Below are 26,506 nucleotides of genomic sequence, written 5' to 3' on the forward strand. Positions count from 1 at the left end.
GCACCCTCCTAAACCCTCTTATGTTCCAGGCTCGCCAGGCCGCCCCCTGTGTGCTCTTCTTTGACGAGCTGGACTCCATCGCCAAGGCGCGTGGCGGCAACGTGGGGGATGGTGGCGGAGCGGCCGACCGTGTCATCAACCAGATCCTGACAGAGATGGACGGCATGTCCAGCAAGAAGAACGTCTTCATCATCGGCGCCACCAACAGGTCGGCCCTCTTAACCGCTCACTCTGCTTCACTGTTATTCTTACTCATTTCGTGTTTAACACTAGAACCGCTGGGCCTCGAGGGACCCCCCTTCAAGCTAATGAGCAGTCATTCAGACTGGAACATTCTAGCAATGTAATTAATAAATTTCATATGTGCTATCACTAAAATAATAATGTGGTTGTGTTTATGAAGGTAACATTACAATACACATTTTTTTCTTTCTACAAATAACACAATAGCATTTCTATTAGTTATTAATGCCCATGATTTTGGAATGAGATGTTCGACGAGAAGGTGTCCACATACTTTTGGTCGGGTAGTGTATATTTGAGATGCTTTTCACTGACGGCCACAACTCAATCAGCAAGACATATTGCCACGTGCGCTGCCAAAATTGTGCTATTCCCAAGTAGGCATAGGCCTACACACTTGTGATTTGAAACGATGAACAGCAATTTTTTTGGCAAATCATACATGTACGTTAGGGGAAACCAGCATCCTAATAGTGTACTGTACGCCCGCCAACTTTCCTTTCCAATTCGCAAGAGGCTTAAACCAGAGATCTGTATATAATGACGAGATGCTCATGTCTCTGCCCTAACGATGGGTGTCGTTGTCCCAAAGGCAGGAAGGCAGCCGACAAGCTTAGGTCTCCAAATGATGCCCATAGAAACACATTGGGCTTATTCTGGACAGATTTTGGTGAGAGTGAGTCCTCTCGTGTCGCCTCTTCCTCTCTGCTTGAACTCTCTCACCGGAGAACGCATCCGAGTGAGCGAAACAGCGCCCCTCTGTCTTACTATATGTAACCCATGTATATGATGCTGTCTGGCCAGAAATAGTATGACATGCCATACTATTTTGGTCCAGACAGCATCAGATACATGGTCTACACCAGAGTTCACCAACCTTTTCTGAGTCAAGGTCACTTTGAGTCAAAATGCAAGCCGAGATCTACCGCTCAGATTTTAACAACATGAACCAATTAAAAACAGTTCTGTAGCAATGAGGTTTGTGCAGTAGGCTATAGGCCCAATACATTATCACTGCATATTGGCTATGCTTGAATTGCCCTGCCAATGTTGCTCTTCTCAGATCATTTAGAAATTATATTTAAAACATGTAGGTATATGATCACACTGGTAATAGATCATGTGTTGTATTACTTGTGAGGCACAGCTAAGTGATCATAATATATATAAATATATATATATATATATATATATATATATACATACACTACCGGTCAAAAGTTTTAGAACACCTACTGATTCAAGGGTTTTTCTTTATTTTTACCATTTTCTACATTGTAGAATAATAGTGAAGACATCAAAACTATGAAAAAAAAGTGTTAAACAAATCAAAATATATTTTATATTTGAGATTCTTCAAATAGCCACCCTTTGCCTTGATAACAGCTTTGCACACTCTTGGCATTCTCTCAACCAGCTTCATGAGGTAGTCACCTGGAATGCATTTCAATTAACAGGTGTGCCTTCTTAAAAGTTAATTTGTGGAATTTCTTTCCTTAATGCGTTTGAGCCAATCAGTTGTGTTGTGACAAGGTAGGGGGGGTAGACAGAAGATAGCCCTATTTGGTAAAAGACGAAGTCCATATTATGGCAAGAACAGCTCAAATAAGGAAAGAGAAACGACAGTCCATCATTACTTTAAGACATGAAGGTCAGTGAATCCGGAAAATTTCAAGAACTTTGAAAGTTTCTTCAAGTGCAGTCGCAAAAACCATCAAGCGCTATGATGTAACTGGCTCTCATGAGGACCGCCACATGAATGGAAGACCCAGAGATTTCTGGTTCCAACCGCCGTGTCTTTGTGAGACGCGGTGTGGGTGAACGGATGATCTCCGCATGTGTCTTTCCCACCGTAAAGCATGGAGGAGGAGGTGTTATGGTGTGGGGGTGCTATGCTGGTGACACTCTGTGATTTATTTAGAATTCAAGGCACACTTAACCAGCATGGCTACCACAGCATTCTGCAGCGATACGCCATCCCATCTGGTTTGGTCTTAGTGGGACTATCATTCGTTTTTCAACAGGACAATGACCCAACACACCTCCAGGCTGTGTAAGGGCTATTTTACCAAGAAGGAGAGTGATGGAATGCTGCATCAGATGACTTGGCCTCCACAATCCCCCGACCTCAACCCAATTGAGATGGTTTGGGATGAGTCGGACGGCAGAGTGAAGGAAAATCAGCCAACAAGTGCTCAGCATATGTGGGAACTCCTTCAAGACTGTTGGAAAAGCATTCCAGGTGAAGCTTGTTGAGAGAATGCCAAGAGTGTGCAAAGCTGTCATCAAGGCAAAGGGTGGCTACTTTGAAGAATCTCAAATATAAAATACATTTTGATTTGTTTAACACTTTTTTGGTTACTACATTATTCCATATATTCCATTTAATAGTTTTGATGTCTTCACTATTATTCTACAATGTAGAAGGGAGGGAGGGAGCAGTGGTGAGGCTGCCTCTCACCCGACTCACCGTCCTGCCTCCCTCCGCTGAGAAAAGGGGACTGTCGTCCAGCTGATGGCGAAACTCAAGTCACACTGCATTATTTCTGCCTCATGCACCAATTCATGTTGTTCTCCTATGACCAGAGAAAGTGAAATATTCCTTGATATTAAAAAGACAAGCCGCTAATAATAACAACGGAAGCTTATCGGAACACTTTGCTATACTCATTCATTGCAGCTGCAGTGCTGGTGGCTTATACAGCTTATATGGTTCATAAAGGTGTTGAATAAAGTGTTGACAGCGCTGAATAACTTAAACATGAACTTACACATAAAAACAGCAGCTCTTTGCTGTATTCGTTGAGTCTCTCTCTAGTGATGGTTTTAAAAGTTGTGTAATCTCACAATATGAACTTTGCTGTCAGCATTCAAGGCTTCTTTTTACAGTCTATGGCTTGAGGAAACTGCAGCCTCGGTGATCTGAGCTATCTGATTGGCCAGCAGTAGGCTTACAGGTGCACTTGATTTGCTCTCTGGGCCTGCCGGGTAGCCGGAGTTCTACCTTCAGACACATGAAATGGTTCAAAATCAGTCAAATAAATGATCAATTATATAAATATTTTATTTGGACGGGCAAGAAGGTATGGTAGGGCGGTCCAGGCTCCCTAAGGCCCGCCCATAACGCCGGCCCTGCTGTCTTCACCGGCGTAAGGAATGAGACACCAAAATATTCTGGAAATTCCTTGCGATCACTTTTTTTCCAGCACTTGGGCTGTTGTTGCATCGCATTCGCTCTCACAACAGCTGTTTGTCACGTCACTGTCATTTGGAAAATTCCTTCCTGGATCAGTTGATGATGATGAGTGAAAATATCACGGCGTAACTAATCAGCCCGACACCATGCGCATCCAACAAGTATTATGCATAATTATTGAAGAACCACGTTAATGACTGTATCGATTTAGGTTTTAAGTATCAAGGTATGGTGACCCTTTCGGTTAGAAGCATTCGATTTTGCAATGCATATTATTTTGGATTTGTGTGCCCATGAAAACTGTTTTCACCCCATAACATAAGGACACACGAAATGTTAGCTAGTTACACTGCATTTCTGAGCTCTCTGTACAAAAAACTGTCCGACAGTTAGATCCAGGTTTCTTACAGGGTTCAATGTCTAATTTAACTCATGAATGCTTAATATATGATATAACGACAACTTACACTGCCATAAATGCAAGGACAGAAATATAATGTTTTATGTCGCACGATTTTGGACAAATCTGTCAAGACACCAACCATGATAAAGGGTTAAACAGGTTTTAAATCAACTCGTGAATTTGATTGAATATAGCTATGTTCCCCCCTTATATCTTAATTTAATGACATGAAAAAAAAAAGGCTGATTATTATCAATGACTTATCAACCGCTGTAACAAGTTGTCCAGTGTAGGAAATCCTCACTGGTACCCTAGTTTATAGAAAGACCTTTATGTGTCTATGACCGCAGTCAAAAATAGTCAATTATTGTCAGCTCGTGCTTACATGGTCTGCATCTTCATGCAATGGCATAAGTTGGCGCATGTCCATGTTACATAAACACCGAAAGCGGGTGAGTGCGTTGCTGATCTTGTTTTTTGCTTGAGATGTAGGGCCTGCTCTCTGTGATGACATTTTGTGCTGATAATCGGCCAGTAGCATTGTCACCGGCTTCTTCTGTCCAAATGGTGCCGTCCTTTCCTCTCTCCTGTCTCACCGTTTCATTTGGTGATGCGCTTGGGCCTCAGAGGTGTATGTTCAGGCTAGATTGAATTCGGTGGATTGATATAGGGTACATAGCATTTTGAGATAATTAGAATAGATCAATACATATTTCTAGCTGGTTGCTGCTTGGTTTTACTTGCAATTATCATATGTGGTAGTCTCCCATACTTTAGTTGAATGCACTTAGTTCTTAGGTGGACAATAAGGTACTGTATAATGAGGTGTAGAATGGTTTGTATAGAAATGTAGGTTCAGTTTAATGACTAAACTGTGTGCTGTACCAGGCCTGATATCATCGACCCGGCCATCCTGAGGCCCGGCAGACTGGACCAGCTCATCTACATCCCCCTGCCAGACGAGAAGTCCCGCATTAACATCCTCAGCGCCAACCTCAGGAAGTCGCCCATCGCCAAGGCAAGCCTCTATTTATGTGTATTTGGCCATGCGCTGACATTGTGCTGACTGAACTGTTTTTCCCACCTCCTCAGTCAGCATGTTCTGGTGTGAGGGGTGGGGTTAGGGCTTATCATATGTTTTAATTCCAGGCTGGGCTTCATGTAATGGGTATTGATTGTAGAAAATGGGTTTGTGGAAAGGTTGTTGATATGGAAATTGCTGTGTGTGGGGAAACATCTATGTGTTTTATAATCCCATTACTGTTTTGATCTTTTTCTGGAAGTGGTTTTAACACTCCCTGTCTGATTATAGGATGTGGACTTGGATTTCCTGGCCAAGATGACCAATGGTTTCTCTGGAGCTGACCTGACAGAGATCTGCCAGAGAGCCTGTAAGATGGCCATCAGGGAGTCCATCGAGAATGAGATCAGGAGGGAGAGAGAGAGGCAGACCAACCCCTTAGCCATGGTGAGTTTAATCACTACTGCATCTTTATTTATTCAATGACACGGTCTAGACCAGGGGTCGGAGAAAATATAAACAAGTGATTTTTATCCCCCCCAATGTTTTTATTCTGCTGTTGCTAGCGAAATTCATAAACACATTTTGAATTACATACCTACAGTAGAAAAGAGGAGAATATCCTCTTTCTAATAATGTCCAGTAGCGGTGCGGGGGTAAAATCAATGGGGATGCCAAGCCCCCCAAAAAAGCCATGTTACAACCTGTGTTGTGATAATTGCGCTGTTTGCTCTATAACCTGTTAGTTCATTTGCCTTGCCACCGTGATACAGTATATAGGCCTAAGGCCGAGACAATAAGAAGACACAGTGGCAGAATAAATTCAACCACCCCTTTCTTTCATCAGAAAACCGGAGAGCAACATCTATCCGGTGAAGTCCACAAAGCATATTGCATGTAACAAACAGTTACATGACCTACAGCATGGTCAAGTAAGTTAATGTTTCCGACTACTAAACTATTGATTTAGAACCATGGAGAGTTACTGCAAGTCGCAAAGAAAACAGGAGCTGCCTCCACTATTTCAGCACCATTTCAACTTCAACATTTCAACATCATCAAATCACCTATACTTAGTCTAATACAGTGACTAAAAGATACCAAAAACTATTTAGTCCAATCAACATAAGCTAAATATGATGTCTGTCCATGTCTCTGATTTCTCTGTGTATGCGGCGTGCAAGTAGACAAAACATGTTGACTCACCCTACTTGTAGAGAAACACCAATGCTATCCTCCTTGCTTTCATGTTGCCAAAACGGTCTATGACTCTGTCATACAGTAAACGCTTTTCGTTTTTGTTGTCCTAGGCTACCTGGCTAAAATGCTTGCTAACTAGCCTAACTTCCTGGGCAATGATGAGCCAGCTAGTTAACATTAGCCTACTACGTCTAGCTACATATTGAACTTCCATCCTCTCAGGCCAGGGACACAATGTACAGTGAGGGGAAAAAAGTATTTGATCCCCTGCTGATTTTGTAAGTTTGCCCACTGACAAAGAAATGATCAGTCTATAATTTTAATGGTAGGTTTATTTGAACAGTGAGAGACAGAATAACAACAACAAAATCCAGAAAAACACATGTCAAAAATGTTATCAATTGATTTGCAAAACCCTTGTTGGCAATCACAGAGGTCAGACGTTTCTTGTAGTTGGCCACCAGGTTTGCACACATCTCAGGAGGGATTTTGTCCCACTCCTCTTTGCATCTTCTCCAAGTCATTAAGGTTTCGAGGCTGACGTTTGGCAACTCAAACCTTCAGCTCCCTCCACAGATTTTGTATGGGATTAAGGTCTGGAGACTGGCTAGGCCACTCCAGGACCTTAATGTGCTTCTTCTTGAGCCACTCCTTTGTTGCCTTGGCCGTGTGTTTTGGGTCATTGTCATGCTGGAATACCCATCCACAACCCATTTTCAATGCCCTGGCTGAGAGAAGGAGGTTCTCACCCAAGATTTGATGGTACATGGCCCCGTCCATCGAAACCTTAATGACTTGGAGAAGATTTGCAAAGAAGAGTGGGACAAAATCCCTCCTGAGATGTGTGCAAACCTGGTGGCCAACTACAAGAAACGTCTGACCTCTGTGATTGCCAACAAGGGTTTTGCAAATCAATTGATAACATTTTTGTTATTTTGTTATTATTTTTTGATGTGTTTTTCTGGATTTTGTTGTTGTTATTCTGTCTCTCACTGTTCAAATAAACCTACCATTAAAATTATAGACTGATCATGTCTTTGTCAGTGGGCAAAAGTACAAAATCAGCAGGGGATCAAATACTTTCCCTCACTGTAGATAGTTTTTGTACTTGTTTCCTCCAGCATTTTCACAAGGGTCTTTGCTGTTGTTCTGGGATTGATTTGCACTTTTCGCACCAAAGTACGTTAATCTCTAGGAGACAGAATGCGTCTCCTTCCTGAGCGGTATGACGGCTGCGTTGTCCCATGGTATTTGTACTTGCTTACTATTGTTTGTACAGATGAACGTGGTACCTTCAGGCGTTTGAAAATTGCTCTCAAGGATGAACCAGACTTGTGGAGGTCTACAATTTGTTTTCTGAGGTCTTGGCTGATTTCTTTAGATTTTCCCATGATGTCAAGCAAATAGGCACATAGTTTGAAGGTAGGCCTTGAAATACATCCAAAGGTACACCTCCAATTGACTCAAATGATGTCAATTAGCCTATCAGAAGCTTCTAAAGCCATGACATCATTTTCTGGCATTTTCAAAGCTGTTTAAAGGCACAGTCAACTTAGTGTATGTAAACATCTGAGCAACTAGAATTGTGATACAGTGAATTATAAGTTAAATAATCTGTCTGTAAACAATTGTTGGAAAAATGACTTGTGTCATGCACAAAGTAGATGTCCAAACCGACTTTCCAAAACTATAGTTTGTTAACAAGAAATGTGTGGAGTGGTTGAAAAACGAGTTTTAATGACTCCAACCTAAGTTTATGTAAACTTCCGACTTCAACTGTGTGTATATATATACAGTGGGGAAAAAAAGTATTTAGTCAGCCACCAATTGTGCAAGTTCTCCCACTTAAAAAGATGAGAGAGGCCTGTAATTTTCATCATAGGTACACGTCAACTATGACAGACACATGGAGAAAAAATAATCCTGAAAATCACATTGTACGATTTTTTATGAATTTATTTGCAAATTATGGTGGAAAATAAGTATTTGGTCACCTACAAACAAGCAAGATTTCTGGCTCTCACAGACCTGTAACTACTTATTTAAGAGGCTCCTCTGTCCTCCACTCGTTACCTGTATTAATGGCACCTGTTTGAACTTGTTATCAGTATAAAAGACACCTGTCCACAACCTCAAACAGTCACACTCCAAACTCCACTATGGCCAAGACCAAAGAGCTGTCAAAGGACACCAGAAACAAAATTGTAGACCTGCACCAGGCTGGGAAGACTGAATCTGCAATAGGTAAGCAGCTTGGTTTGAAGAAATCAACTGTGGGAGCAATTATTAGGAAATGGAAGACATACAAGACCACTGATAATCTCCCTCGATCTGGGGCTCCACGCAAGATCTCACCCCGTGGGGTCAAAATGATCACAAGAACGGTGAGCAAAAATCCCAGAACCACACGGGGGGACCTGCAGAGAGCTGGGACCAAAGTAACAAAGCCTACCATCAGTAACACACTACGCCGCCAGGGACTCAAATCCTGCAGTGGCAGACGTGTCCCCCTGCTTAAGCCAGTACATGTCCAGGCCCGTCTGAAGTTTGCTAGAGTGCATTTGGATGATCCAGAAGAGGATTGGGAGAATGTCATATGGTCAGATGAAACCAAAATAGAACTTTTTGGTAAAAACTCAACTCGTCGTGTTTGGAGGACAAAGAATGCTGAGTTGCATCCAAAGAACGCCATACCTACTGTGAAGCATGGGGGTGGAAACATCATGCTTTGGGGCTGTTTTTCTGCAAAGGGACCAGGACGACTGATCTGTGTAAAGTAAAGAATGAATGGGGCCATGTATCGTGAGATTTTGAGTGAAAACCTCCTTCCATCAGCAAGGGCATTGAAGATTAAACGTGGCTGGGTCTTTCAGCATGACAATGATCCCAAACACACCGCCTGGGCAACAAAGGAGTGGCTTCGTAAGAAGCATTTCAAGGTCCTGGAGTGGCCTAGCCAGTCTCCAGATCTCAACCCCATAGAAAATCTTTGGAGGGAGTTTAAAGTCTGTGTTGCCCAGCGACAGCCCCAAAACATCACTGCTCTAGAGGAGATCTGCATGGAGGAATGGGCCACACACCAGCAACAGTGTGTGAAAACCTTGTGAAGACTTACAGAAAACGTTTGACCTGTGTCATTGCCAACAAAGGGTATATAACAAATATATATATAAACTTTTGTTATTGACCAAATACTTATTTTCCACCATAATTTGCAAATAAATTCATTAAAAATCCTACAATGTGATTTTCTGGATTTTTTTCCTCATTTTGTCTGTCATAGTTGACGTGTACCTATGATGGAAATTACAGGCCTCTCTCATATTTTTAAGTGGGAGAACTTGCACAATTGGTGGCTGACTAAATACTTTTTTTCCCCACTGTATATATATATATATATATAACTCAGCAAAAAAAGAAACGTCCCTTTTTCAGGACCCTGTCTTTCAAAGATAATTTTTACAAATCCAAATAACTTCACAGATCTTAATTAATTAATGAACATGCACCCGTGGAACGGTCGTTAAGACACTAACAGCTTACAGACGGTAGGCAATTAAGGTCACAGTTATGAAAACTTAGGACATTAAAGAGGCCTTTCTACTGACTCTGAAAAACACTAAAGGAAAGATGCCCAGGGTCCCTGCTCATCTGTGTGAACGTGCCTCAGGCATGCTGCAAGGAGGCATGCGGACTGCAGATGTGGCCAGAGCAATAAATTGCAATGTCCGTACTGTGCGACGCCTAAGACAGCGCTACAGGGAGACAGGATGGACAGCTGATCATCCTCGCACTGGCAGACCACGTGTTACAACACCTGCACAGGATCGGTTCATTCGAACATCACACCTGCGGGACAGGTACAGGATGGCAACAACAACTGCCCGAGTTACACCAGGAACGCACAATCCCTCCATCAATGCTCAGACTGTCCGCAAAAGGCTGAGAGATGCTGGACTGAAGGCTTGTAGGCCTGTTGTAAGGCAGGTCCTCACCAGACATCACCGGCAACAACGTCGCCTATGGGCACAAACCCACTGTCGCTGGACCAGACAGGACTAGCAAAAAGTGCTCTTCACTGTCGAGACACGGTTTTGTCTCACCAGATGTGATGGTCGGATTCACGTTTATCGTCGAAGGAATGAGCGTTTCACCGAGGCCTGTACTCTGGAGCGGGATCGATTTGGAGGTGGAGGGTCCGTCATGGTCTGGGGTGGTGTGTCACAGCATCATCGGACTGCGCTTGTCATTGCAGGTAATCTCAACGCTGTGCGTTACAGGGAAGACATCCTCCTCCCTCATGTGGTACCCTTCCTGCATGCTCATCCTGACATGACCCTCCAGCATGACAATCCCCCAGGTACTGATTAGGTGATCACATGAACCAAATATTATTTAACGAGGAAAAGTATAAAAATCACTGCTGTGGTCATCACTATCCTCTTGCAATAGGACCAGCTGGATGGCAAAAACAGTGCTAATAGTACCTCAAAAGTAATATTAATCAAAAAATAACTATTGACCATGCCAAAAGAGTTGAAAATGAACGTTTTGTGTAGGAAAAGAAGGGTTCAATTCTGGCTTTACTGGCAGAGGGATACAGTGAGCGTCAAGTTGCTTCCATCCTTCAAATTTCAAAGACGGCGGTTCATAAGAACAAGGTCAAGCAGCAGACATTGGGGACAACAAAGCTACAGACCGGCAGAGGGCGAAAACGACTCTCTACTGACCGGGATGACCGCCAACTCATTCGAATGTCACTCAACAACCGTAGGATGACATCAAGTGACCTACAAAAAGAATGGCAAACGGCAGCTGGGGTGAAGTGCACGGCGAGTTCGAAACAGGCTCCTAGGGGCAGGGCTGAGGTCGTGCAAAGCTAGAAAAAAGCCCTTCATCAATGAGAAGCAAAGAAAAGCCAGGCTGAGGTTTGCAAAATACCATAAGGATTGGACCGTAGAGGACTGGAGTAAGGTCATCTTCTCTGATGAGTCCAATTTTCAGCTTTGCCCAACACCTGGTCGTCTAATGGTTAGACGGAGACCTGGAGAGGCCTACAAGCCACAGTGTCTCGCACCCACTGTGAAATTTGGTGGAGGATCGGTGATGATCTGTGGGTGGTTCAGCAAGGCTGGAATTGGGCAGATTTGTCTTTGTGAAGGACGCATGAATCAAGCCACGTACAAGGTTGTCCTGGAAGAAAACTTGCTTCCTTTTGCTCTGACATTGTTCCCCAACTCTGAGGATTGGTTTTTCCAGCAGGACAATGCACCATGCCACACAGCCAGGTCAATCAAGGTGTGGATGGAGGACCACCAGATCAAGACCCTGTCATGGCCAGCCCAATCTCCAGACCTGAACCCCATTGAAAACTTCTGGAATGTGATCAAGAGGAAGATGGATGGTCACAAGCCATCAAACAAAGCCAAGCTGCTTGAATTCTTGCGCCAGGAGTGGCATAAAGTCACCCAACATCAACGTGAAAGACTGTTGGAGAGCATGCCAAGACGCATGAAAGCTGTGATTGAAAATCAGGGTTATTAAGTTAAAACATTACTATTGTGTTGTTTAAAAATGAACATTAACTTATATTATTTGCATTATTCGAGGTCTGGCAACACTGCATCTTTTTTGTTATTTTGCACAGTTGTCATTTTCTGCAAATAAATGCTCTAAATGACAATATTTTTATTTGGAATTTGGGAGAAATATTGTCAGTAGTTTATAGAATAAAACAGAAATGTTATTTTTACCCAAACATACCTATAAATAGTAAAACCAGAGAAACTGATAATTTTGCAGCGGTCTCTTCATTTTTTCTGCAGCTTTATATATATATCAACACAGGAAAAATGTTTTTACTGCACTGGACCTTTTAACCAGCTAAACAACTGCTCTTATGCCATGTTTACGTGCTAGTCGGAACTAGGAAAGTGTCTACTTGCTAACTGGTTGAATGCGGCACGTGTATAACTACAACCAGTTAGTAAATCGAAAATTTTTGAGTTTCCTAGTTCCGACTAGCACGTGAACCCGGCATTAGCGTAAATGTGTTTGGAGTTACCTTTCTAGCTAATATGCTATTTTAGAGTTTACACTTCCTCTTCCAGTTATAATATGCAGAGATCCAAATAATGTAACTATCTACCAAATCTATTCATTTTAAAACGTTGACTACTTCTCCTTGCCATTATCCTTCACCTGAAAAGATAAGACGTGCAAAAAAAAATTTTTTGCTAACGTATGATGGGGGTCCCCCCTTGGTGCACACTACACAGCTGATTCAAATAACCAACTCATCATCAAGCTTTGATTATTTGAATCAGCTGTGTAATATTAGGGCAAAATCAAAACATGCACCTGGGGGGACGGGGGGGGGGTCCCAGAACTGAGTTTGGGAAACTCTGGTCTAGACTGTTAACGTTGGTGCATCGTGAAGCCTACATAATGTAGGATCTGGGAATTTCCACATCAGGATGGCACAAAGATATTCATAATGTTTTGGATCTTCCTGAAATAAAATCCATAGAGAGGTACTTTAGGGGAAGGATGTTTGGCATAACTTTAAAGTCTGTGTCAAAAATTATTATTAACAAATAATTGATTTTGAGATTTTGGACTTACCCAGGCCTTTAAGGTGCTACAATGATGAGTCTGTAAATGCTACAAAGCCAGTCTTGGTGTCTTAATCGAGGTGTCTTGATCTCTTAATTATTAAATGACTGAGTAAATCAATCTGGACATTTATTTGACTGACATATAAACCATAAAGATTTCTATACATTATTTATACACAGGAGGAAGAGTAGAGATAATGCATTGAACCTTAAACCGATTCACACATATACCGAAGGAAGAGAAAGCGTGATGGTATTTTAAAGATATCAATTATTTATCCACCCCTATTGCCCTTGCCCCCACAGGAGGTTGAGGAGGACGACCCTGTCCCAGAGATCCGTAAGGACCACTTTGAGGAGGCCATGCGTTTCGCCCGCCGCTCGGTCAGCGACAACGACATCCGCAAATACGAGATGTTCGCCCAGACATTACAGCAGAGCAGAGGCTTCGGCAGCTTCCGGTAAGAACACGCATAGCATACAGCGGATGATGGTGTTGAATAATACTGTTAGGTAACTCTTTCTGCTCCCGTATGTCCTAGATCATTTCAAGCCTATATACACCCAGTGGGAACATTCATTGAACTTTTCTTCTTACAAAGTACATCTACTCTATATACAGCTAACAAGCCATACGTTTTACATAAGGAATGTTCTGGCACTACTAAGCTGGCTCCCCCTGATATGTACTGTACTGAACTAAACAATTACTCTCCCGTCCTCTCCTCGTCTCAGGTTCCCCACTAGCTCTGCGCCAGGCGCCGGGCCCAGCCAGGGCTCTGCTGGTGGCAGCGGTGGCACAGTCTTCAACGAGGACAACGATGACGACCTCTATGGTTAAACCGCACCATGACCCACAGTGGACCAAAACACAACCACTCGGTGGACCAAAGTTTCCTCATATACATTCTGGCAAAGCTGTACAATGCCGCAACACACACACACATAATAACACAACTAAGACAAAAAAAAAAAGCCTATTAATATTATTTACAATCCTCTCTCATAGTTAGAGATAGCATGTTGCAGCTTGTCTGTATTATGACTTTGGGGGACATGTATTAAAGTATTTCAAACCTTGTAAGGATTTACACAAGGCTGTGGGGGATTGGGTAGAGTACATCTGGCTTCTTACTAGCCACTAGTGAAGGATTCAATACTAGCCTGTTAAAGTGGGTGTCAGTTTTGCTTGCATGAAACTGAAATTTTACATTTTTGGATAGATCTTTGAATTGGGAATGAACTTCAACCATGAAACCAATACAATCTTTATTGAGTTTAATAGTGCATTAAGTGAAAAGTACAAGAAATGTGTGCATAATCAAAATGTGCTTATTCAAGTGTACCACATTAAACAATTTTTTAAACATTGAAAATATTGCAAGTACAAAAGTGAATCGTTCAAGTGTCTTGGACATTGAATGAACAAGTTCAATTAAAGAATAAATGTGATTTACATTAGTGAATTGGCAATCCTTTACTAAACTCATCTTAAACTGGTGGGGATTTTTTTTTTAAATACATTTGGTAACTCAGTTCAAAAGTGATCTCTGTTAGTGCTCTTAGAATTAAATATTTGGAGAAAAATATGTATAGCCTAATATTGTAAATAAAGTATATATAAAAAAATCTAAATCAGTTTAAAACATGTCATTCTCGGGCATCATACCCAATAATGCTTGGTATGTAATTCAGGTTTGTAATCTTTTTGTTTGGGTATGTTTCTCTCCCTCACGTAGCACGGGTCGTAATAGTCCCACTCCATTCCTGAGGCCCACACACCGTTGGTGAGACCGTCGCTGTCTGCGGACAGAATCCGGAGCGAGACACCTGTAGAAGCAGATGGGTAATTAGGTATGTGAAAGGGAATCCCTTAAATTGTGGCAAATGTAATATCCATATTTCATGTATGTAATAATTTTCATACCGTATTCGACATAGCTCATTCTAATATTTCTACTACAATGCATTTTTAGTTACACTGTTTACACACCGAATATTTATATACTGGATTATTGACATGGCTCACTAATATCTACTGCTGGTGGGGATTTTTTCTTTTTATACATTTTGGTAACTCAGTTCAAAAGTGATCTCTGTTAGTGCTCTTAGAATTAAATATTTGGAGAAAAATATGTATAGCCTAATATTGTAAATAAAGTATATATAAAAAAAAAACTTGACTTTTTCCACATTTTGTCATTACAGCCTGAATTTAAAATGGATAAAATTGAGATTGTGTCACTGGTCTACACACAATGTCAAAGTGGAATTATGTTTAGATATTTGTATAAGTATTTAAAAATGAAAATCTGAAATGTCTTGAGTAAGTATTCAACCCTTTTGTTATGACAAGCCTAAATAAAAATTGCTCATAAATTGCATGGACTCACTGTGTGCAATAAGTGTTTAACATTGACTACCTCCTCTCTGTACCCCACACATACTGAAAAAATATATACAACGCAACATGTAAAGTCCCATGTTTCATGAGCTGAAATATCCCAGAAATGTTCCATACGCACAAAAAGCTCTCAATTTGTGCACAAATTTGTTTATATCCGTTAGTGAGCATTTCTGCTTTGCCAAGATAATCCATCCACCTGACAGGTGTGGCATATCAAGAAGCTGATTAAAAGGCATGATCATTACACAGGTGCACCTTATGCTGGGGACAATAAAAGGTCATTCTAAAATGTGTGGTTTTGCCACACAACACAATGCAACAGATGTCTCAAGTTTTGAGGCAGCACGCAATTGTCATGCTGACTACAGGAATGTCCACCAGAGCTTCTTCACCTGCGGGATCGTCTAAGAACAGCCACCCGGACAGCTGATGAAACAGTGGGTTTGCACAACTAGAATTTCTGCACAAACTGTCAGAAACCATCACAGGAAAGCTCATATGCGTGCTTGTTGTCCTCACCAGGGTCTTAACCTGACTGCAGTTCGGCATCGTAACCGACTTCAGTGGGCAAATACTCACCTTCGAATACAACTGGCACGCTGGAGAAGTGTGGTCTTCACTGATGAATCCCGGTTTCAACTGTACCGGGCAGACAGCGTGTATGGCGTTGTGTGGGCGAGCGGTTTGCTGATGTCAACGTTGTGAACAGAGTGCCCCATGATGGCGTGGGGTAATGGTATAGGCAGGCATAAGATACAGAAAACGAACACAATTGCATTTTACCAATGGCAATTTGAATGCACAGAGATACCGTGACGAGATCCTGAGTCCCATTGTCGTGCCATTAATCCGCCACCATCACCTCATGTTTCAGCATGATAATGTACGGCACCATGACGGAAGGATCTGTACACAATTCCTGGAAGCCGAAAATGTCCCAGTTCTTCCATGGCCTTCATACTAATCAGACATGTCACCCATTGAGTATGTTTGGGAAGCTCTGGATCGACGTGTACGACATCGTGTTCCAGTTCCCGCCAATATTCAGCAACTTCGCACAGCCATTGAAGAGGAATGGGACAACATTCCATAGGCCACAATCAACAGCCTGATCAACTCTATGCGAAGGAGATGTCGCCCTGCATGAGGCAAATGGTGGTCACACCAGATACTGACTGGTTTTCTGATCCATGCTCCTACCTTTTTTTAAAGTATCTGTGACCAACAGATGCATATCTGTATTCCCAGTCATGTGAAATCCATAGATTAGTGCCTAATTTATTTCAATTTACTGATTTCTTTATATGAACTGTAATGCAGTAAAATCTTTGAAATTGTTGCATGTTGCGTTTTGTTCAATGTTTTCAAGCATGGTGGTGGCTGCATCATGTTTTGGGTATGCTTGTCATCGGCAAGGACTAGGGAGTTTTTTCATGAGAAAAATAAACAGAATAGAGCTAAGCACAGGCAAAATCCTAGTTCAGTCTGCTTTCTAACAGACACTGGGGGTGTTTCTCAATATGCATACTACCATGACCCACACTCTTGTGCTCTGAGTGCATTCTGACTACATTCTCTTGAGTACGTTCTTGTGAGGAGGAGTGGAGAACGCATAAAACAATACATTTGAGAAGCACTCGCACTCCCCCTACTGTATTACCTCATGCTGCACCTCCCCATTCACTGAACCTTCTTCCAAAAGAAGAAGGTTCATAACTATCAGCTAGCTATATGTGAATCGTAATAATGTAGCTAACCAGATAGTTTAAAACAGGCAAAAATGACCTAAAAATTATATTATGCAAGATAGATGTCAATTCTTCGTGGGGAGCTATTTGTTTGCGGCTATATGTCTAGCTAAAAGTACTAGTAGCTAGCCAGTTAGCCCTATTGACTTATGGGCTTGCGATCTACGGTACGTAGGCAGGTAACCATGCCAAAATTAACACAGCATGTATTTATTCACGTATCCATATAAAATATTTTAGTAAGGCAACATATAAGATGTGAATAGGCAACATTTCATTCCGAAGCTCAAATAATGGCCGCTTCGATTTAAAGAAATGTTGATTTTGCGTAATTCTTTACGTGGTTGCGTCATATTTATGTTCATACTTTCCGTTGAAGCTTGCATCGATGAACGCTTCAAAATATGTACAAACGGAGTACGGATTCAAGAAGTGCCCTCCGCGTTCCATTTTCGCATTGATTTGGACTCATACTCCGACCCTCCCGTGCTCCAATTTGTGTGCTCTGAGCACGGTAGTATGCATTTTGAGAAACGCCCCGGGAGACAAATTCACCATTCAGCAGGACAATAGAGTAAAACACAAGGCCAAATATACACTGGAGTTGCTTACCAAGACAACATTGAATGTCCCTGCTTACCAAGACAACATTGAATGTCCCTGAGTGGCCTAGTTACCGTTTTGACTTAAATCGGCTAGAAAATCTATGGCTAGACTTAAATGGGTGTCTAGCAATGATTAACAACCAACTTGACAGAGGTTGAAGATTGTTTTTAAAAAAAATAATAATGTGTAAATATTGTACAATCAGGGTGTGCAAAGCTCTTTGACTTACCCAGAAAGACTCACAGCTGTAATTGCTGCCAAAGGTGATTTTAACATGTATTGACTCATGGGGTTGACTAACTAAATAATCAAAATATTAGTTTTGTTTTTCTTTTACAATTGTTAATATTTTTCTTCAACTTTGACAGTATTTTGTGAAGAAAGTTGACAAACAAATTACAATTAAATCCCCCCCCCACTGCAACATATTTTCTAAAATGACGTTGGAGGTGGCTTATGGTAGAGAAATGAACATTGAATTCTGGCAACAGCTCTGGTGGACATTCCTGCAGTCATCATGACAATTACACGCTCCCTCAAAACATCTGTGGTGTTGTGTGATAAAACTGCACACTTTAGTGGCCTTTTATTGTCCCCAGCACAAGGTGCACTTGTGTAATGATCATGCAGTTTAATCAGCTTCTTGATATGTCACTTGTCAGGTTTATCTTGACAAAGGCTCAAATGCTCACTAACATGGATGTAAACATTTGTGCACAACATTTCAGAGAAATAAGGTTTTTGTGCGTATGGAACATTTCTGGGATGTTTTATTTCAGCTCATGAAACATGGGATCAACACTTTACATGTTGCGTTCATATTTTTGTTCAGTGTATCATTCCTAGTGTATTTTGTGTAAATTCCTCAGGTGTATATATGTATAGATTGCATTTGGTTTACTGTTACAGTGCTATTTGGATTGTTACTTGGATTTGTTTCCGACATTTATACATTTTTACTTTTTGGATTATGTGTGTATTGTTTTGTAATTGCTAGGTATTACTGCATTGTTGAAGCTAGAAACACAAGCATTTCACTGCACCTGCGATAACATCTGCAAATCTGTGTATGCGACCAATAAACATTGATTAGACTTATGTAACTACATTTACACAACAGCTATATATGGTCTAATACAGCATTTCACAAACCTCTCCTTGGGGACCCCTAGACGTTTCATAATTTGGTTGTAGCCCTTAACTAGCTCACCGGATTCACCTACTCAAGGGCTTGATTATTGGTTGACAAGTTGATTCAAGTGTGCTAGCTGTGGAATAACTAAAATACATTTACATTTTAGTCATTTAGCAGGAGGTTTTTAGAACCACTGGTCTAGTATGCTTAACAACATCTCACCTGCACTTGCACCAAAGTCGCTGTCCAATCCAGGACCCACTGTGGAAGAGTTGTCAGATGCAACAAAGCATGAAGTCTCTCGAGGTATGCTACTGGCATATTCACATTCGAATTCAACCATATCAAACTGGTGTTCCCCTGTGTTATTCAATACATCCTGCAGCTCCATGGTGCTGCACCTACGCATGGGCCTCTGGTCAGGTGTTACCTGCGTGCATAAAACAGTCCTAAATAACATCCAAGACAGAGTTCAAGGGTTACATAGGCTAATATTAGGCTGGAACCATGAACTTACCCTTGAGTGTGGATCATATAGCGCAGGTGAATTGGGTGGCACAAGGTTAGGCCGTTCTGCCTCTGAATCACTTGACTGCGGTAGGACAGGGGCGCTTCTGCGCCAGACCATTTTATTTCTACTGTCCATGCGTGACCTACGAGGCTGGTCGACCGTGGAGGTGGTATCGGCTGTTGTCGCCAATATGGCGCTCGGCGTCCCCAGGGACTCCGAGCTACCACCGCCTGTGGCCCCATCAGGACGGATGAATCCGATCCTCTGCTCCACTACTACCCTCTCCTTTGAAGAGGTCAAGGGCTGTGCCAAAATAGCCTCTGAAACAGAGATATAAGAAGCTATTTTCCCATCTTGATTTGGGAACAATGGCGCCTCTGATATTATGGTCACTCTCTGGCGGGTCGAGAGAGTAGACTGTAAAATACTTTCGCAGTCCTCTTGTCTTTTTCTGTTGTTCTTTGAAAAAAGGTGTAACTTGTAACCCAGGAACAAACAGTTCAACAGCAGAAGAAGAAACACGGATGGTATGAGTAAGATAATAATTAGCCTTAAATTGGTTGTTGGCAAACCATCACTCAGATTTAAGGGTGGTGTTGATGGGCCTATTTGCGACATTTCATCATACAGTTTATAGGATCCAATTCCAGAACGCATAAAATTGTGATTTTGTTCAAAACGTATCCTAATTGCGGTTCTTGTCTGTGAGAGCGCAGGTGTTTTGTGGGACCAATCAATTTCACTCTCCTGGGTCTGTGATTGAACTCTGCTTGCAGAATGACTGCTTGGACTTTGTACTTGGCGAACCCCATGGCCATTGCAGATTTGATTTTCTGCTTCAAGAGCTATTGAATACATCTCTGCATTTAAATGAGCATATTTTACCAGAAATGTAGTATTTACGTAGTCAATTCACTTTTATGCACGGACAGCCGAAAGAAGGCCTACTCGAAAATGTGCGTATAGGCATGAAATAATAACCCCAAACGCAGGTGATGAGCTTAATGTCGGCTTGCTTGATGCTTGTCTGTCCTGTAGAATAGGTGACAGATAATCAATCACATCACCCTGATCTTGCGCTCATATCCAAGCTGCCGGTGACGCACAGGTGTATAAATATTATTGCACATTGAATAAACCAAGGATTTATAATTACAGCATAACGAATTGGCCCAACCACGTTGTTTTATGGTCATTGGCATAGATAGACTTTCAATGTTATAAGTAGATCTGGCAGGTGTTTTACCCAAAAATAATCCCTGCGCTTAATGATGTGCTTTAGTTTTGATTAACTTCAGGTGTAGGGGCTTTGAATGGCAGAGATACATATATTTTATACAGGAAACCTTTCTATTCAGCCTGGTCTAATAGACTAGATGTTACATAGCAAACGTAAATCCAGGAGACTGAAATTAGTATGATATGTTAAGTTTGGTATGGTTACTTAAGACAGGTGGATATGTGAAGGTCAAGCAACCCAAAGGTTGTAAGTTCAAAATTCATCATGGACAACTTTAGCATTTTAGCAACTTTTTAACTACTTAGTACTTTTTAGCTACTTTGCAACTACTTAGCATGTTAGCTAAACCTTCCCCTAAACTTAACCCCTTTAGCTAACCCTTCCCCTAACCTTAACCTCGAACCTAGCTAATGTTAGCCACCTAGCTAGAATTCATAACATATAGTACGGTTTGCAAATTCGTAACATATTTTACGTTTTGCAGATTCATAACATATAATACGAATTGTAATTAGTAACATATCAAACGAAATGGGTCATGGACATCCACAAATTAATACATACCATACGGAATGTAACATATAATTCTAAATGCAGTGTCTCGGATTTACAGTTGAAGTCGGAAGTTTACATACACTTAGGTTGGAGTCATTAAAACTATTTTTTCAACCACTCCACAAATTTCATGTTAACAAACTATAGTTTTGGCAAGTCGGTTAGGACATCTACTTTGTGCATGACACAAGTAATTTTTCCAACAATTGTTTACAGACAGATTATTTCACTTATAATTTACTGTATCACAATTCCAGTGGGTCAGAAGTTTACATTCACTAAATTGACGGTGCCTTTGAACAGCTTGGAAAATTCCAGAAAATGATGTCATGACTTTAGAAGCTTCTGATAGGCTAATTGACATCATTTGAGTCAATTGGAGGTGTACCTGTGGATGTATTTCAAGGCCTACCTTCAAACTCAGTGACTCTTTGCTTGACATGATGGGAAAATCAAAAGAAATCAGCCAAGACCTCAGACATTTTTTTGTAGACCTCCACAAGTCTGGTTCATCCTTGGGAGCAATTTCCAAACGCCTGAAGGTACCACGTTCATCTGTACAAACAATAGTACGCAAGGATAAACACCATGGGACCACGCAGCTGTCATACCACTCAGGAAGGAGACGCGTTCTGTCTCCTAGAGATGAACGTACTTTGGTGTGAAAAGTGCAAATCAATCCCAGAACAACAGCAACGGACCCTTGTGAAGATGCAGGAGGAAACAGGTACAAAAGTATCTATATCCACAGTAAAACAAGTCCTATATCAACATAACCTGAAAGGCTGCTCAGCAAGGAAGAAGCCACTGCTCCAAAACCGCCATAAATATGCCAGACTACGGTTTGCAACTGCACATGGGGACAAAGATTGTACTTTTTGGAGAAATATCCTCTGGTCTGATGAAACAAAAATAGAACTGTTTGGCCATAATGACCATTGTTATGTTTGGAGGAAATCGGGGTGGCTTGCAAGCCGAAGAACACCATCCCAACCGTGAAGCACAGGGGGTGGCAGCATCATGCTATGGGGGTGCTTTGCTGCAGGAGGTACTGGTGCACTTCACAAAATAGATGGCTTCATGAGGAAGCAAAATTATGTGGATATATTGAAGCAACATCTCAAGACATCAGTCAGGAAGTTAAAGCTTGGCTGCAAATGGGTCTTCCAAATGGACAATGACCCCAAGCATGCTTCCAAAGTTGTGGCAAAATAGCTTAAGGACAACAAAGTCAAGGTATTGGAGTGGCCATCACAAAGTTGTGGACAGAACTGAAAAGCGTGTGTGAGCAAGGAGGCCTACAAACCTGACTCAGTTACACCAGCTCTGTCAGGAGGAATGGGCCAAAATTCACCCAACTTATTGTGGGAAGCTTGTGGAAGGCTACCTGAAACGTTTGACCCAAGTTAATCAATTTAAAGGCAATGCTACCAAATACTACTTGAGTGTATGTAAACTTCTGACCCTGTGGGAATGTGATGAAAGAAATAAAAGCTGAAATAAATCATTCTCTCTACTATTATTCTGACATTTCACATTCTTAAAATAAAGTGGTGATCCTAACTGACCTAAAACAGGGAATTTGTACTAGGATTAAATGTCAGGAATTGTGAAACACTGAGTTTAAATGTATTTGGCTAAGGTGTATGTAAACTTCCGACTTCAACTGTACATACAGAATAATACGAAATGCTCTGAGACCAGGTTGTCCTATTTGGCACACAAACGCACATGGTGGTAAGTCTAAAAGGAATGAGTACAAGAAGCAGACAAGACTTAACACTTCAGAATCAACAACACTCTTGTCAGATGATGATGCTTCCATTCGATTCAATTTTATTGATAAGCATTGTTTGATGTTTTGCCCTCCAATCTCAAACCGTTTGTCAATGTCTGTCTCACTGTTTCTGTCTCTGTCTGTGTACCAGGGAAAAACGGACTTTCAAGACAGTGGCTGCGGTGACAATCGTCTCTGTTGTGTAAAACCAGAGCTAGCTCTGTCTTACGTCAGAATTACGTCTCTCCTTTCCCTCATCTGCACTGATGTGAAAGAGTTGGATAGGAAAATAAATATGCCCCATAGTAGTACACATTGCTTTCACCTGTCCTGTGTTTAGCTCAATGCAGATGAAAAGAGAGGAGATCAGGAAAGGAAGCATTTTTAACTTATTGGGATGCACGTATGGGCCCTAGAATGTGGTATTGGAGTCCTTTTAGTAGCATTTAACACTAGGTGGCAGTAGTTAACTAGGGGTGTGCTATTGTATAGACAGGTTGGTTGTTAAGCAACAAAACCGACAGGTGCACAACTATGGGGCAATACAGACGGGGTTGGCTTAGACAACATGTAAACTATATTTCATACCCAATGTTTATTGAAAACATAACGTTGCACAATGAGCACTTGTCTCTCAAATACATTGTTATGGTCATTGGTTAGCTAGCTAGCATATTTTTGCCATATTAGCATAGACGTGACATCAGTCAAGAATACGTTAAAATAAGACATGGTATCAAGAACAAGATCAAATGAGCTAAAACTAGCCACTTACGATTCCCCACATGGCAGTTTCTTGTCATTGTTGCTAGCTATCTGGCCATCAAGAATCATAACACACGGCCTTCTGCCCCTTTGAAGCGTGCACATCGTTTTCGTGACGTTGTCAGCTAACTATCTCCTCACTGCGTTAGCACACTCCGCCAACCCTGATGTTCTAGCAGTGTCTGAATCCTGGCTCAGGAAGGCCACCAAAAATTCTGAAATTTCCATCCCCAACTATAACATTTTCCGTCTAGATAGAACTGCCAAAGGGGGTGGAGTTGCAATCTACTGTAGAGATAGCCTGCAGAGCTCTATCATACTATCCAGGTCTGTGCCCAAACAGTTTGAGCTTCTACTTCTAAAAATCCACCTTTCCAGAAATAAGTCTCTCACTGTTGCCGCTTGCTACAGACCCCCCTCAGACCCCAGCTGTGCCCTGGACACCATATGTGAATTGATTGCCCCCCATTTATCCTCAGAGTTCGTACTGCTTGGTGACCTAAATTGGGATATGCTTAATCCCCCAGCCATCCTACAATCCAAACTAGATGCCCTCAACCTCACGCAAATTATCAACGAACCTACCAGGTACAACCCTAAATCTGTAAACATGGGTACCCTCATATATATCATCCTGACTAACATACCCTCTAAATTCACCTCAGCTGTCTTCAACCAGGATCTCAGCGATCACTGCCTTATTGCCTGCGTCCGTAACGGGTCCGCGGTCAAACGACCACCCCTCATCACTGTCAAACGCTCCCTAAAACACTTTAGCGAGCAGGCCTCCCTAATTGACCTGGCCCAGGTATCCTGGATGGATATAGATCTCATTCCGTCAGTAGAGGATGCCTGGTTGTTCCTTAAAAGTAATTTCCTCTCAATCTTAAATAAACATGCCCCATTCAAAAAATACAGAACTAAGAACCGATATAGCCCCTGGTTCTCCTCAGACTTGACTGCCCTTGACCAGCACAAAAACATCCTGTGGCGTACAGCATTAGCATCAAATAGCCCCCGCGATATGCAACTTTTCAGGGAAGTTAGGAACCAATATACACAAGCAGTCAGGAAAGCAAAGGCTAACTTTTTCAAACAGAAATTTGCATCCTGTAGCACTAACTCCAAAAAGTTTTGGGACACTGTAAAGTCCATGGAGAATAAGAGCACTTCCTCCCAGCTGCCCACTGCACTGAGGCTAGGAAACACTATCACCACCGATAAATCTACAATAATCGAGAATTTCAACAAGCATTTTGCTACAGCTGGCCATGCTTTCCATCTGGCTACCACTACCCCGGCCACCAACTCTGCACCCTCTGCTGCAACTTGCCCATGCCCCCCCGCTTCTCCTTCACACAAATTCAGACAGCTGATGTTTTGAAAGCGCTGCAAAATCTGGACCCCTACAAATCAGCTGGGCTAGACAATCTGGACCCTTTCTTTCTAAAACTAGCCGCCGAAATTGTCGCAACCCCTATTACTAGTCTGTTCAACCTCTCTTTCATAACGTCTGAGATCCCCAGAGATTGGAAAGCTGCCGCGGTCATCCCCCTCTTCAAAGGGGGTGACACTCTAGATTCAAACTGCTACAGACCTATATCCATCCTGCCCTGCCTTTCGAAAGTATTCGAAAGCCAAGTTAACAAACAGATCACCGACCATTTCGAATACCACCGTACCTTCTCCGCTATGCAATCCGGTTTCCGAGCTGGTCATGGGTGCACTTCAGCCACGCTCAAGGTCCTAAACGATATTATAACCGCGATTGATAATAGACAGTACTGTGCAGCCGTCTTCATCGACCTGGCCAAGGCTTTCGACTCTATCAACCACCGCATTCTTATTGGCAGACTAAATAGCCTTGGTTTCTCAAATGACTGCCTCGCCTGGTTCACCAACTACTTCTCAGATAGAGTTCAGTGTGTCAAATCGGAGGGCCTGTTGTCTGGACCTATGGCAGTCTCTATGGGGGTGCCACAGGGTTCAATTCTTGGGCCGACACTTTTCTCCGTGTATATCAATGATGTCGCTCTTGCTGCTGGTGACTCTCAGATCCACCTCTACGCAGACGACACCATTTTGTATACATCTGGCCCTTCATTGGACACTGTGTTAACAAACCTCCAAACGAGCTTCAATGCCATACAACACTCCTTCAGTAGCCTCCAACTGCTCTTAAACACTAGTAAAACTAAATGCATGCTTTTCAATCGAACGCTGCTGGCACCCGCCCACCCGACTAGAATCACCACTCTCGACGGGTCTGACCTAGAGTATGTGGACAACTACAAATACCTAGGTGTCTGGTTAGACTGTAAACTCAACTTCCAGACTCACATAAAGAATCTCCAATCCAAAGTTAAATCTAGAATCGGCTTCCTATTTCGCAACAAAGCCTCCTTCACTCATGCTGCCAAACATGCCCTCGTAAAACTGACTATCCTACCGATCCTTGACTTCGGCGATGTCATTTACAAAATAGCCTCCAACACTCTACTCAGCAAATTGGATGTAGTCTATCACAGTGCCATCCGTTTTGTCTCCAAAGCCCCATACACTACCCACCACTGTGACCTGTACGCTCTTGTTGGCTGGTCCTCACTACATGTTCGTCGTCAAACCCACTGGCTCCAGGCCATCTATAAATCACTGCTAGGCAAATCCCCGCCTTATCTTAGCTCATTGGTCACCATAGCAGCACCCACCCGTAGTCTGCGCTCCAGCAGGTATATCTCACTGGTCATTCCCAAAGCCAACACCTCCTTTGGCTTTTTCTCTGAAGCTGGAGACTCTTATCTCCCTCAATAACTTTAAGCATCAGTTGTCAGAGCACCTTACCGATCACTGCACCTGTACACAGCCCATCTGAAATTAGCCCACCCAACTACCTCATCCCTATATTGTTATTTATTTTGCTCTTTTGCACCCCAGTATCTCTATTTGCACATAATCTCTTGCACATCTAGCATTCCAGTGTTAATACTATTGTAATTATTTTGCACTATAGCCTATTTATTGCCTTACCTCCATAACTTGCTACATTTGCACACACTGTATATATATTTTCTGTTGTATTTTT

General features: G+C 42.1%; 2 protein-coding genes across 2 annotated transcripts in view; one reads left to right on the forward strand and one right to left on the reverse strand.

The window, feature by feature from the left end:
* The window catches only part of LOC311099583 (transitional endoplasmic reticulum ATPase-like), a 51,151-nt gene extending 36,861 nt beyond the window's left edge, over positions 1 to 14,290 (forward strand). The window contains exons 14-18 of the mRNA XM_084140277.1: positions 30 to 208; positions 4,731 to 4,860; positions 5,155 to 5,310; positions 12,990 to 13,141; positions 13,416 to 14,290. Coding sequence (XP_083996403.1) covers positions 30 to 208; positions 4,731 to 4,860; positions 5,155 to 5,310; positions 12,990 to 13,141; positions 13,416 to 13,521 — 723 coding nt within the window. The 3' untranslated portion in view covers positions 13,522 to 14,290. The remainder of the gene's footprint in view (positions 1 to 29; positions 209 to 4,730; positions 4,861 to 5,154; positions 5,311 to 12,989; positions 13,142 to 13,415) is intronic.
* Positions 14,291 to 14,327: 37 nt separating this feature from the next.
* Positions 14,328 to 19,705, reverse strand: LOC311099586 (protein huluwa-like; the record flags this gene model as incomplete). The annotated part of the gene is made up of 3 exons (XM_084140280.1): positions 14,328 to 14,510; positions 18,799 to 19,006; positions 19,094 to 19,705. The coding sequence occupies 3 exons, from the start codon at positions 19,703 to 19,705 to the stop codon at positions 14,344 to 14,346; spliced, it is 987 nt and encodes a 328-aa protein (XP_083996406.1). The 3' UTR covers positions 14,328 to 14,343.
* Positions 19,706 to 26,506: the final 6,801 nt, after the last annotated feature.

The sequence above is a fragment of the Coregonus lavaretus genome, assembly GCF_964263955.1.
Source record: "Coregonus lavaretus genome assembly, chromosome: 24".
NCBI classification, from domain to species: domain Eukaryota; kingdom Metazoa; phylum Chordata; class Actinopteri; order Salmoniformes; family Salmonidae; genus Coregonus; species Coregonus lavaretus.